This window comes from Corapipo altera, unplaced genomic scaffold (assembly GCF_003945725.1).
Source record: "Corapipo altera isolate COAL_440 unplaced genomic scaffold, ASM394572v1 112, whole genome shotgun sequence".
NCBI classification, from domain to species: domain Eukaryota; kingdom Metazoa; phylum Chordata; class Aves; order Passeriformes; family Pipridae; genus Corapipo; species Corapipo altera.
This window is the reverse complement of record NW_020884899.1, coordinates 10,909,568-10,923,196: the sequence shown is the minus strand read 5'-3', so window position 1 is coordinate 10,923,196 and position 13,629 is coordinate 10,909,568. Positions and strand designations below refer to the sequence as shown.

Here is a 13,629-nt window from a genome sequence, read left to right as displayed (position 1 = left end):
GGTCCATCACAATGGAGAAATGACAGAACACATACATAGAAGTGTCTGCTTTCTTCAGACACATTCTTGAAAGCACTGTATCATTGATCTAAGATTATTTTTATAGGCAGATGACAGGTCAAGCATAAAAGTGCTCTGTTTTAAAGGTTACAGAGTTGGCAAGCTTGGTATCACTGCCACGGACAAAGAATCATTTACTTTTGAAGTCTTCCTTGTCAGGTTATTTACATTTCACAGTTAAAAGGCTCCTCTCTGGAGAACATGAATGCTAAAACAAATAAAAGAAAAAGTCCTAGGCAAGCTAATGCTCTTTAAAGAGATAATGTAAATCAACCCTGACACCATCAGTGTCATCCTAAAGCATGCTGAGAATTTCCAGGGAAAGTTACTCACATTAAGCAGATTGAGAGAGTCAGCCAACAAAAATAAAGCAAATCTGTAGGTAAACTGCCTTCCAGGCCAAGACTGTTGCTACAGCCATGTATTACAGTGAAAGGGAGAGGAGGAACACTCCAGTGGTGAAAAGCATTTGTTTGGGAAGTCTGCAGGAAGAATTGGTCCTGAATAAATAATTTATAGTGTGATCTGTGAAAATGTCCATGGAATATGACACCTAATTCTCACTGCAAGGCAGACAGAAAGCTGGATGCCCAGCTAAACACTTAGAAGAATGTTACCCTTCAAATTATACGGCTCTTTTCCCAGCTATAAAATAATAATGCTACTTTCTTACTTAAGAGCAGCATTTAAAGCCTGAATTTGTTAACACTTTCACATGCAAGACATTCCAGAAGAGTAAAGGTTTGGATTTTTTTTTTTTTTAAAGACAAGATGAAAGAGCTCCTTATGGAATAATAAATTTCTGTGAGTTTAAATACTTCTAAGCACTGTATGTACACATGCAATGCACAGACTTCATGCTACATAGCTTTCTTCTCCTTCCCTGGATGAGAACACTCCTGGAATGTTATTGTTTTCAGGGGGGTGGTTTTTAAGAATTTACTGTGAATACATGCATTATATATGTGCACACTGAAACACTGCCAGGGCTGCAAATGACCCAGGAGTTCATAAACATGGCTATTTTCTTATCTGGTTCAAATTTATGCAAGGAAGCAATTGTTACACAGCTCTGGCTGAACAGAGACCCAATCCCACAAGGGGCAGGGGCTTTGCGTGGGGCTTTCCATGGGGTTTCACATCAGAAGAGTTCAAAGGAGATGACAGATCGTTCATTACACCCCCTGTACCACCAGGGTCTGATCCCTGGCGGTGTTCACAGGAGCTGATGCAAAAGAAACACCCTGAACATTCAGCCTGTATCTGAAGATGATTATAAAAAATGAGACGAAGAGAACCAAAAGACAACAAACTCCTCTGCAGTTTCTGTCTTGTCTTTCCTCAGAATTTAAGGCCATAACACCACAACCTCCTTCAATACTCGCCCCCAGCCCCAGTGAAGCACAGTTATCCAGTGCCACCATTAGTCAGGATCCCAGAAAGACGGATCTCAGAGATTCCCAGCCATCTCTTCACAAACTTTATTAAATGAAGATAATCATGTGAACCTCAGGGAAGTTAATAATTACAGTGTCCATATGTATCTATACTGCTTCTGCACAGGATCAACAATGAAAGGGATGTTTAAACACAGCTTTTTTGCTTCAATGGAAAACTGTGCACCACTCATCACCTCAAGTAAATGTTAATTATCACCATGCAAAAATAAAACATATTTTCTGATGCACATCGTAGATTTATTTAAGAGGCTTCTTATGATGTAGGATGTTGCCTTTTGAGACTGAAGAAATAAGACCCTTAATGATGAATATATGAACTCTGATTTATTTTTTTTTTAATTATTATTTTTTGAAGTGCCGGAGAACATTTTAACCATCAGAGACACACACACACACTCACATACACACACACTCTCAAACTACCACACTAGGCAAGATCAGAGCTTAACAGCCAACAAAACACACATTCAATCCCTGAGATCATTTTCCTGAAATAGAAAACTACATATGTTTCTCAAATTTCACATCAAGCCACTGCACAGCCTGAACCACAGGGGAGAAGGGAGCCAAGCTGCCTTTGGGCTTGGGGGAGCAAGGACCTGAAAACAAGATGATTCCTTTCATATCAGCACGTTTCTCGTCCACAATCTCAGTTTAACAAACACTCCCTGTAACAGTATTTCTAGCTGGGCTGGCTTATCAAGCAGCCTTTGCTTTGTCAAATTAAGACACATTGCCTTGGATTAGTGAGACTCCCTGAGTTCACGATGACTTCATGGTTGGCTCAGAGTTCACTGTCTCTGTGGAACGCTGCCAGGAATACATCCACTGCCTGCCCCAATCCTTTCTATACTGACCTAGCTGGCTTTTTTTTCTTTTCAGCAGCAAATGAACACAATAGAAAACAAAGGGCTAGATACTGTCACAGCTAATTAACAATCCTAACATCTTAAAAAAATAATCAAAGTAGTAAATATTTGAAGATCTCAATGCAAGCCTCTGCAATGCAAGGTCTCAATGTATGTCCAAAGCTGCTGGAAAGGGACAATGCAGTTTTTCTGCACAGTGAGATACTATGAAGGGCTCCCGTTCTTGTGGAAAACACATTAAGCTCCTTTTGCTAATATTTTGTAAAGGGCACTTGTACAATAACAATAGCTAAAGCTTCCTGTTTGCCTGTGTGCTTCCTGGCTAAGGTTAACGAGACCCGCTAACAATTTTCTTCTTTAGCACACAGAACTCTTTCAGGTTACTCTGTATACTCAAGGACATATCATTTTTAAATTTAAAAAAAAAAAATCTAACAGTAACTGCCCACATTGCACCTGCCCTTCACAATCCTGATAACTTTTCCAGCTACACATTTCCTATTTTCTGGATCAGCCTATGTGTCACCAGTCTCTAAAGAACATGTTTTGAATTTATTAAAAGCCCAACAGCAGAAGAATTCTCTCATTTGGCAAAGATACCATCACAGGGACACTTGCTCTTGGCTCCATGACAAGAAATCCGTGGCACTTTGTTTGTCCAATCCACAAAAACACCATTCCTCCCCTCCCAACCAGCCCTTCAAGATAGTTCTCCCTTCTCCAGAGACTTTTCCAAACAAGTCTGCAAGTCTGAAGTTTTGGGTTTCATTTCATAAACAGGATACAACCCCCGAGTGCAGCTCAGGATACTGTCACTGCCACATGGGCTCAGCACTAATCACAACAGCCTTCTGAAATATTCCCTTGGCCCTTCCTGAAATATTCCCTTGGCCCTTTCTTTCCACTGAGAGGCCTGATTTTTAAACCAGCCATCTTTCGAAGTAGGCATAAAATATAAACAAGAAGCCAAACTCCAGGGCCCAGCCAAAGGGTATACATTAGTCATGGCAAGGCTGGGAAGGAAGGGAAGGGCAGCTGGCCCCAAAATGGGTGTCTGCACTGGTCCAGTTACCACGTCTCACTGCAGGGATTGCCCAATCCTTTAAAAAGACACAGACATCCTTCAGATAATCATTTAACTCACACCAGTTTGTTTTTTCAACTGCACCTCTAAACATAAGCTCCTCTTCCAAACTCTCTCCCTTTTCAGAGTTTCCAGCCTATCTGGATAAAACACTTGGTGAGGACTCCACCGACACAGCAATTTCACCTCACAGCGGTAAAAGCGAGAAACCTCCTAAGAGTGTGTGGATATATCAATTTAACAGCTGAAGAGCAAATACAGGGATGAACAAGAATGAAACCCCAAATGTGTTCAGCTGCCCGAACACCTCTGAAGATGCAGATTTAATTCACTTCTACAATCACACAGGGGATATAACAGACCAGAGACCTGAATCCAGATTCTTGGATTCAAGAGCACCTTCCCAGCCTAATGTTTCACTATAAACTTCCATCACTGTGATTCAGCAAGGGACCAATCTCTGCTATTGATCCCAGCAGACTCTGCATTAACCCCAGGAATATCCAAGGAGCCCTCTGGATTTCCATCAGTGCAACGGAGCCGTCTCAAGCCCTAGTGATAAGCAACTGGAAACGGGTGACAAATACACTCTAAGGACTCAATCACTGCTTAATATAAAGAGTCAGCTATTTAAATGTGCTCAAGCCAAGGAACTCATAAGTGAAAGAAAACAGTTAGTCAAGGGATCTTCCTGTTGAAAATACACTGTATATTAAAAAGATATCACCCCCTCTCACAGAGATAAGAGTAATATTGGTTATGTGGTTCCCAGAAACGCTTTTAATCAACTACAACCATGTCTCCTTCACTTTGCAGTCTGTAATTACTGCAACAGCATGAATTTCTTTCCTATAAAACTGATTTTCTCTGGAGAAACTCACGATCCTGAGATCTGTTGGAAGGAGATAATTTAGAAAAGTTCCTCCAAAGTATACAAAACATCTGTTCCACCCTTTTCCCTGTCATGATGGCAAGCAGCTGAAGACTGACTGGACAATTATTTCCACAGGAAAATTATTTGCATCAACATCCCTATAAGAGATGAAGTCTCTCCTAGGTAATACATTACTTTCCCCTAAATATTAACATATCTAGGGGATAATAATATGGGGAAAAAAATCTGCACAAATATTCATTTTCTTCCAACTTTTTTTGGTAATTTTGGGAGGTGGCTTGCAGCAAAATGTTGGACACTATCTCAATAATGTCAGCCTGACATTTTTCCCTATGTTTCCCAAATCCTCCTTCACAGGTTTAATCTCTCATTAGTTACAGTTCATCTTAAATGCAGGAGAGACCCACTCATTTTCCTGTGAGTTGCTCATGACTGGAAGTGGCCCTGAAGCAGAATGCTGGGTCTATCCACATGACCTTTGAGAAATCTGTGTGTGAATTCCACCCAGCTGAACAGCTCAGCCATATTCTTATCTGCAGTGGAATCCCTCACGAGACCTCAGAAATACACTGAAATTACAGATGTACATCTCTGGATTCTCCATCCATAACACAGTAGCCTGTAACTAGATAAGTGTTTAGATTTTATTAAGATAGCTGTACCCAAAACACCATATAAAGAAAAAGTTATCAGAGGTTGTAGATGGTGGGAGGGGGAGCAGTGAGTCACACTCACCACAAGTTGAAGTGCTGAGCCTCTGCAAAGCACTTCTAACATGTCTGTGACAGAACAGCTCTTCCTCTCCACCACAGCATTTCTGAGAGAACACAACTGAGTGTTCAAGTGGCAAAACCAACACTTCATTGTTGCAACCTTGGGGGGCAGAAGCTGGGAAGTTACAAAGTTTTAAATTTGTTAACTAAAGAGCTGTCAGTAACATTTTCAATGCATAATAGTCAGGATCATTGCGAAAAACTCAATGGTCTTTCATCAAGGAGAAACAATAAAAAAGAACTATTTTAAATATGAAATATTACAGGCAGCAGCCTTCCAAGAACAATGGGAATCAACAATTTGGAACTTGTCCTCTGTAAGTGATGGGTGGGTGTTGTTCAGTGAGACACAGAGCAATTTCAAAGCCAGTAGGTAAAAAAATCTCAGAATACATTTGAATCTCCAGCTTGGAGGTAAGAGGTCTTTACTGTTTTTATTATAGTTCCACTGGAAAAAACCTTGGCAACAAGGCAGTTCAAGCCAGCAAAATTAAAGGGGAAAGAGAAAGGATTTCATACTCAGAAATACACATCAAGAACTGCTTTTCAAACATGTCCCATTCGCATCTCACACACAATGTTCTGCTCTGAGCGACCTCACTGAAGCAAAAAGACTATACACAGTTTTTAAATGTCAAACACACACAAAATGTTTTAGAGAGCCCCTTAAAATTTTAAAGAAGCAAGGTCTTTCCCATAAAAGTGCCTTTGGAATTGCATTTATTTTGGTAAAATCCCCATCACCAAAACAAATTTTTAAAAAAATAAATCTGTCTTTTATCAGGGCCAAGTTCTGCATGATTCAGAGTGAGTAACACTGTGTCTTGCCCTGTGAATAGGCTCCTTTGTGCTCAAAGGGAGAAAAGGTGGGAAGAATCTTATACTTGACAAATTCACAATTCCCTTGTATTATGAGTATATGCAGGGCAAATTACTTTACTTCACCAAACTACAAGGAAATTCCCAAAAAACAGGTGTGCATGGGGGAAAGAGAGAAAGGAGGAAAAAATTAGGTTTGATTCCAGTAAAACATTTCTTGTCCTTATTTTCCTATCTTTTTCTTCCTGCTTTGCTACCCTATAAGACATTCCACTAGAGCCAAAACAATGGGTTTAATTTTAATGTTAATGGGCTTAACATTAAGTTAGCAAAGGAGGCACTACAAAGAACTATTTTATCCAAAATAGAAGACTCTCAACCAAAGGTGGGGGAAGACCTGGTCCAGAAAGTCTTTTCCCAACATTCATCAATAGAATCAAAATGTTTTTGAAAAATAAAATTGTCATTGCTAAGGGAATGAATTTGCCAGCCTAAATTCAGGCATCTCTACTTTTGAGTATAATCTTCTGCAACAGTTTTTGTTTTTAGAAGAGGTTCTCTGCTTCAACTCCAGGAAGCTGCAGCCAAGAGTACAAAGCCAAACCCAGGCAGGACCAAGGAGCCATCAGTACCCCTGTACCCTCCCTTTTCAGACCATTCTCCACCTAATGTCCTGGCTAAAGGGTTCTAATTCTAAATGCAAGTCTTGAGTACTTTCACGAGTTGCAGACCCTGCATGGAATATCATCTGGGACCTGGAATTTGTCCTGTTGAAGGAAGAGTTGGGCCAGGTGACAGGACTGCTTAGATTGCAAGATCTGTGGGGTGGGAGTTGTTTGTCTGTTACATAATTCATAGTTATACTGCAAAATCTGACTGAAAATCCAAAGGAAGAACTGAGATACTATCCATCAATTACCATCTAGCAACTCTGTTTTTCCTTTAAGTCAAACACAGCATTTCCCTGCTCTATGCAGGGAATATATACCAAAAAACACTATAACAAAAGCTGTCAGTCACGAAGACTAACTAGGGAAAAATAGAGCACTCAAATAACTCAAAAAACTGTGTCTGATGCAAAGGTATCTTCATTTCCAGAGAGACTAAAACTACCCTGTGACCAGTTTTCATCTGAGACTACATTTTGCAGATTCAGCTCCACAAACTGCAATGGAAATAACTGTGAACTGCAGCTGGTCATGTAAGTCCATAAATAATACTATCCCTCACTTTTCACAAAGAGTTGTTTATCTGCAAATACACTTCACTTGTGCTGGTGACTTCAATGCAGATTTTTCAGGGGTTCTCTCAGAGGATTTTGTTAAACTGCTCAGGAGGTATTCCAGGATGCTTTTGAGGAGCGATACAGCTGCTGTGTTTTACAGTGAAGTGACCACTGTAAACAAGATTTTAACAGATCCCTCCCACATGGCAAGGAAGTGTTTCTTTCCAATTCTCCCTAAAGTCAATAAACTTGTAAAACCCCCCAGATTTCAGAGAATTATTAAAAGTGTATTTCACAGGAACTAGAGCAATCACATTTCAGTTCCAAAATGGATCACAAGACCAATTAACTGACATTTGTAGCAACAAACTGTATCTGTGAACTACACTGCTCCCAGGAACAATTGTGCTCAGGAATGTACATGGAAGCAGGAGATAGGTTCAAGATGTTTTGGGGCAGACTCAATTACAGACAGATGTACATAACAGCATGTCCAGTCACAATGAATTAAAGCAGAACATACAGAAGAAAATAGATGAGGATGACCAAATCATATTGTTATAATTAACATACCTTGCAGTGACACCTGTGGCTTTCCAAGATAAGAAATCCGGAAGATCAAAGAAGTAGCCTGCCTTCTCCCAGGATTCCTGCAAGTTCTAATAAAAATATGTTTAGAAATGCAGATATTAGAGGTCAGGCATAATCATGTTCTTATTGTAATGCAATTAAAAAACCTGATTTTTAGGTAAAAAGAACAATTTTTTCAAACCAACTACTCTGATCATCCTGTCTGCTCTGCTCTCTGATTTACTGCCTAGAGAACTGAGCCTTTGCCCCACCACAGGCTGATCTTAAGCAAAGTTTCCCATGAAAAGTTCATGGAGGCCCAAGTTTCAGATCAATAACATGAGCTCTCAGTTCCCCATCAGCTGCTCTGTGTCACAGCAGCCTTGAAGTCAACACACAATCTTCTCAAAAACCACTTGCTTGAAGGACACTCTACTTTCTAGAATTTACCATTTTAAATTTTGTATTTGTTAATTGTAAGCACAGGAAGGAAACAAACAGCTCTGTGAGCACAAGAACAAAGCTTTTGGATCACACGGCTTTTGGAAAAGCCACTTGACGTTTCCAAACTCCTAAAAAACTCTTCTACCAAGACAGATCATTTACAGGGAGTTTCCACTGCTCTACTCTGCAGACAGATGGTGGTCCAGAAAGCAAGAATTCAGTGCCCTCTTCTGACCTTGGTACACTAAAACCAGTAAAGAATATCAAAATCAAACAGAAGTCAGTGCTGCTGACCACAAGGGTCACAATCAGACTTCCACAGTAAGATAACATTGCTTTAAAAACCTCCACCAGCTTTTTAAATCATTGAAAGGGTGCAAAGTTTTCAAACAAGTCCTACCTGGGCTCTTTCTGGAGCCAAATTTAATTCCATGCAATATTAAGAAGGGACATGCTAAATTAAAAGAAAACATAATTCCGTTTTAAGTAAGAATATGTGGCTCTAGAAATTCTTCTCTGTGAGGGTGGTGAGGCCCTGGCACAGGCTGCTCAGAGAAGCTGAGGCTGCCCCATCCCTGGGAGTGTTCAGGTTGGATGGGGCTTGGAGCAACCTGGGCTAGTGGAAGGTGTCCCTGCCCATGGCAGGGGGTTGGAACTGGATGAGCTTCAAGATCCCTCCCAAGCCCATTCTGTGATTCGATGATTCTGTAACTTTATTCAAATACTACATGATATCAAACTAAAATCTTACAAGTCCAGAAAATTGTTGAAAAGGAGTTAATGAATTCCAGAAACTAAGGTGCAATTGGGTAAGTGTAAAAAAAGAAAAATTTTCTTTAGTTTTGGATCATGCAAAGAATCTGTCTTATCTTTCTGTTTAGTTCTTCAAAAGCTTCTGAAACTTACCAGATTTCTACAAAATTGGAGCATTTCAAAAAACAAATGCTCCAATTACAGCTTTTTAACATTAAATGCACAACCTTTGGATGTTTGTTCCTGACCATTCAGGTTTAGCTCATGTGGCTGCTACACACATCAAATTTAACTTCATATGTGAATGCAAAGGAGCTCCATAATTTAGTTCAAAGGTCACTCAGCCCGATTATTTTGATAATAAAAGCCATTATGTGCTGTTAACACACCTGATGGCCTTCAAGGAACAGCAGTAGTTTGTCTATTACGGATAATAAGAAAGGAAGCTGGATTAAGAATAACTGTCCTCTTCAAACAAATCTGCTTCACCAAAGACACTCCTTGGATCCTGACTCTATTTCTTCAAGAAATCCCAAAAGCCACATGTTAGTGACACTCAAAGTATGTTGTTTCATGAACATCCAAATGATTCATTTTTTGCCATCTCAATGCTGTGTCATCACTAATTAGTACAGACAACAAGAATCACGGTGCTTTTTCCCAACAAATTTAAAGTCTCCATGTTTCACTGAAGTTAATTCAGATTTATTTTCACCCACAGTCAGGAGTCTGTGACCACATTAAAAGGATTGTGGAGAAGATCCGGGAACGTTCCCAATGCTGTGTTCACATCCTGCGACTCACCCTCCAAACTCACTTGGAGGAACTCACACAGTCCTGCTGTTTCCCAGGGGTACTTCCAGAGTCCCTTTCCTTCAGCTCTCTGATTGTTTTGGGTTGTTTTAACAACTATACCTCCACAGAATAATTTTTTTGAAGTTGTTATAGATAATCCCAAATGCTTGGGGACAAAGAGTTTAAGAATTATGTAGTGCAATGCTTTATAATATTCCTAGACAAGGAATGTCCAGGATAATGAGGGACTTTGTAATTGGACTGAAAATACACAAAAAGGTAGAATTTCACAGGAGCTCCAGCATCCAATGAAATTTTTTGGAGACACCTAGAGCCACATTCTCCTTGGAAAAACTGAAGGAGCTTTAACATTCATATTTTACTCAGGTTTGCTGAGGTAGCCTCTTTCTGTACAGGAAAGCTTTGATTTCTGCTCTTACTGAATGTATAGTTATCTTGTGAGATGGAGTGATCTTCAGTCATCTAATGTTTGTTAAAACACACTTTTTCCCACCAGAAGCAAACTGTGTATACAAACATTAAAGATATTCTAACTTTTGTTATTGTTAAGAGATTAAACATTAATCAAATTATCTTAAATTACACTATAGACAGCCTTCATAATAGATCCCTGTTGGCCACGAGATTATCTAAATTTAGGCTAGAAGCAACATCTGATTTAACACAGTGTATCAGTCTAAATTTCATGGCTACTCATCAGCCAAAACCCAGAAATTCAAAAATCATCTGAGAGTGGTGTATCAGAAATCCAGGTTAAAATCAAAAGGCACAGATGGACACATAAAAATGTTTCACCATTTAGGGCAAAAATGAAAGCTGATATGAGCATTTAAGTTCCACATCAGGTCAAACTCTAAGTCATCTGAAAACCAGAAAGAAGCCTGAAAATCACTGAAGAACCATGTGCTTTTCCCAGTTCATCCCCAGAATTGAATCTCCATCTCCCAGGCAATCTGTAGCATGGGGCTATGAAGTCTATCAGTGTGTCTTTTTCTAAATTACCGAAAACAAATGTACATTGTGTGAACAGAGGAAAGAGAACAACCCAACACTTAATGCAAACACTTCCAGGAATGTAAGAAACTGATGTCCCATGCCCTGCTCCAACTCAGACAGAGCAAGGACTTAAAACCTACATCTCCCACACTTCACACATGGGATGCCAAATCATGGGATAGAGCTATTCCAAGAGAGGCCCTGAGCAGAAATTCTGTCCTTGCCAGAGCCAAGGCCACAAATGGATCAATTTTGCAACCATGACTTGCCTTCTAATTGGTAAAAGATTAACTGACCCAATGATCAGATTCAGGAAGTGGGACAGGGGGGAGAGGAGGACCTTGGAATGTAAACTCTTAGAGGAAGACCACCAGGGCAAGATGTGTCAGAGCCACGTGCTGGTATCCTCAAATCCCAGAGGCATCCTGAGCGTGGCTTGTGCACATGTGTCTGCACTGCGTATGGACTTTGATAACACAGAGTGCTGAAACATTTATAAACAATTCTAAACAAGAGTTCAGCTCTAAACTCAACAGTCTGGACTCATTCTCACTTAACACGGAATTTACTGTTTATTTTAATGGAAAAACATTCACTCACATTCAACAAGACAAAAAGCCAGTGCAAGGGTAGCAAGCAAGGAAGAAGAAATGCAGTAAAGGAGCTGCTGCCAAGCTGATGCCAGTCCATCCACTGTCCTTCCCTCCACAGCCAGGGAAAGAGATGTCTTAATTGTTCCTGCAAATTATCCCATTGGTAGCTGCAAGTCCCAGGGGACAGAGAGAAGAAGAACGCTGGATCAAACAGCAGCTCTAACTGAGGATGTGAACACACAGAACCATCACTGACCACTGTGCTAGGAAAAAAAATACAGCCTATTGATTTTAGTTATTAATTGCAGAGGAATAATATGTAGATAGTCATTCTGTGAAGTGAAATTTTTTTTTCTAAAGGCTTTTCTTTGTTCTTCAACACTACATTAAGAACAGAGCTGAGAAAGCAGAGCATAGGAAAATTGCATTTCATTTGGAGACAGTTACTAACCAAATATCTACTCCCAGCCCAGCATCCCCCACCCACTTAGAATAAACTACAGCATCTCTGATTTCATGGGACTAGTATTTTTTAGAAATAGCTGACTTGTAATGTCATTACTATGAGGAAAACATAACATGCATCCTTTCAGTTTGGCACAAGCTACAATAAAATTTCCAGTCAGAAGTTAGTAAACAAGATTTTTTTTCTTCTACTACCTCTGGGGAAAAAAAATACCAACAGGCTAATTCTGGAGCTGCAAACCCCTGCCCTGCAATTTTTGCACTGCTGTGTTCAAGCTGTGCTCTCACTGCTCTAATGCTGGTTTGCCAAAGCACAGACATCTGTACAGTCATGCTGTACAAACACCTGCAGCAAAATAATTCCCAAGGGAAGGAGCCTGTACCTGTATTTTCAGCTCATATGCAGGCATCTACCTCCCAGAACTATCTACACACCCTGAATGCGTGTGAACATCCCATTTCTTTAGCCGAAGTCTACAAAACAGCAGAACTGCTGCAAAAAAATGCACCTGCAACTACAGAAGAACTATTGGAATAGTGTTGTGCAAGATAATTGTAGACCACAAAGAAATCTAAGGAAATAAGAGCAAAAGGAGTGAATTTAACTAGCTATTTTGAAAGACCCCTTTCCTTTTCATTGAAGCTGACATTCAAACTTACCTTACTGACTTTAGCAAGACTTTGTCAGAATTATGTTCCAGCTATCTTCTAAATATTTGTCATGAGATAATGATTCTTTATTTCAACTTTATCTACACTTGATGTATTTAGTTTGGCTGACCACATTCAAAAGTCAAATGTGGCTGCATCCACACAAATCAGCTTTTTGAAAAAAAAAAAATCATGTATTTCTTTTATTTTACATTACAGATTTAACACTGGACTCTCTCTCTCACCACACATGGTCCACAGAAGCAGAAAAATGCTCCTCCTAAGTGGGCCACAGATGTGCCCACTTCACCCAGACTGCCCCATAGGCTACACAGGAGCTGCACTCAGCTGATCATTGACTGCAGCAGTCCCTGACACAAACTCCACTTCAGGAGTGGCTTTGCCACAGGAACACCCATCTGCAATCACAAACAGATTGGAGACTGACTACTAGGTGTTAGAGGGTGAAATGATTCAGCACTGATCAAACTAAACTGAACGAAAGGCACTGCAAATCAAACAAAAGATCTCAAAAAGCCTATTATGGCCTTCAAAGTTTATTTTCTTAATTCAAGGCCAAAATGGAATAGAGATGAAGAGCTGTAAGAACAGAATACATCCTGAAGCCTCTTGTCTCTAGCTAAATCTCTATTACGTGTAAGGAGATGAAATGTTAAAGAGAATGCATTATATGGAAAAGAAAGTAAAAAAGAAGCAGATGAGAGTAAATCCTTCGTCAAATAAAAACAAATTGAACATAACAGAAAAGCATAACAAAAGAGATAAGGACCAGTATCTACTTCTCTTACAGCGGTGTCAGCTCACTCCTCACAGTCAGTGAGACCATCCTTGACTTCAGTTCTAGGAAGAGGATGATGGAAATGGAAAAGCACAGTTAGGTCATCACAGAATCACAGAATGCTTTGGGTTGGAAGGGACCTTAAAGCTCATCTCGTTCTATCCCCTGCCATGGGCAGGGACACCTTCCACCAGACCAGGTTGCTGCAAGCCCCGTCCAACCTGGCCTTGGACACTTCAGAGATGGGGCAGCCACAGCTTCTCTGTGCCAGGGCCTCACCACCCTCATAGGGAAGGATTTCCTCCTAATCTCTAATCCAGCCCTGCCCTCTGTCAGTTTGAAGCCCTTCCCCTTGTC

At 40.2% G+C, this 13,629-nt stretch overlaps 1 protein-coding gene across 4 annotated transcripts in view; it reads right to left on the bottom strand.

The window, feature by feature from the left end:
• The window catches only part of FGGY (FGGY carbohydrate kinase domain containing), a 130,080-nt gene that overhangs the window by 99,280 nt on the left and 17,171 nt on the right, over positions 1-13,629 (bottom strand). For all 4 annotated transcript variants that reach the window (XM_027649328.1, XM_027649329.1, XM_027649330.1 and 1 more), the window contains one exon: positions 7,759-7,844. In XM_027649328.1, the coding sequence (XP_027505129.1) occupies positions 7,759-7,844 (86 nt within the window). The remainder of the gene's footprint in view (positions 1-7,758; positions 7,845-13,629) is intronic.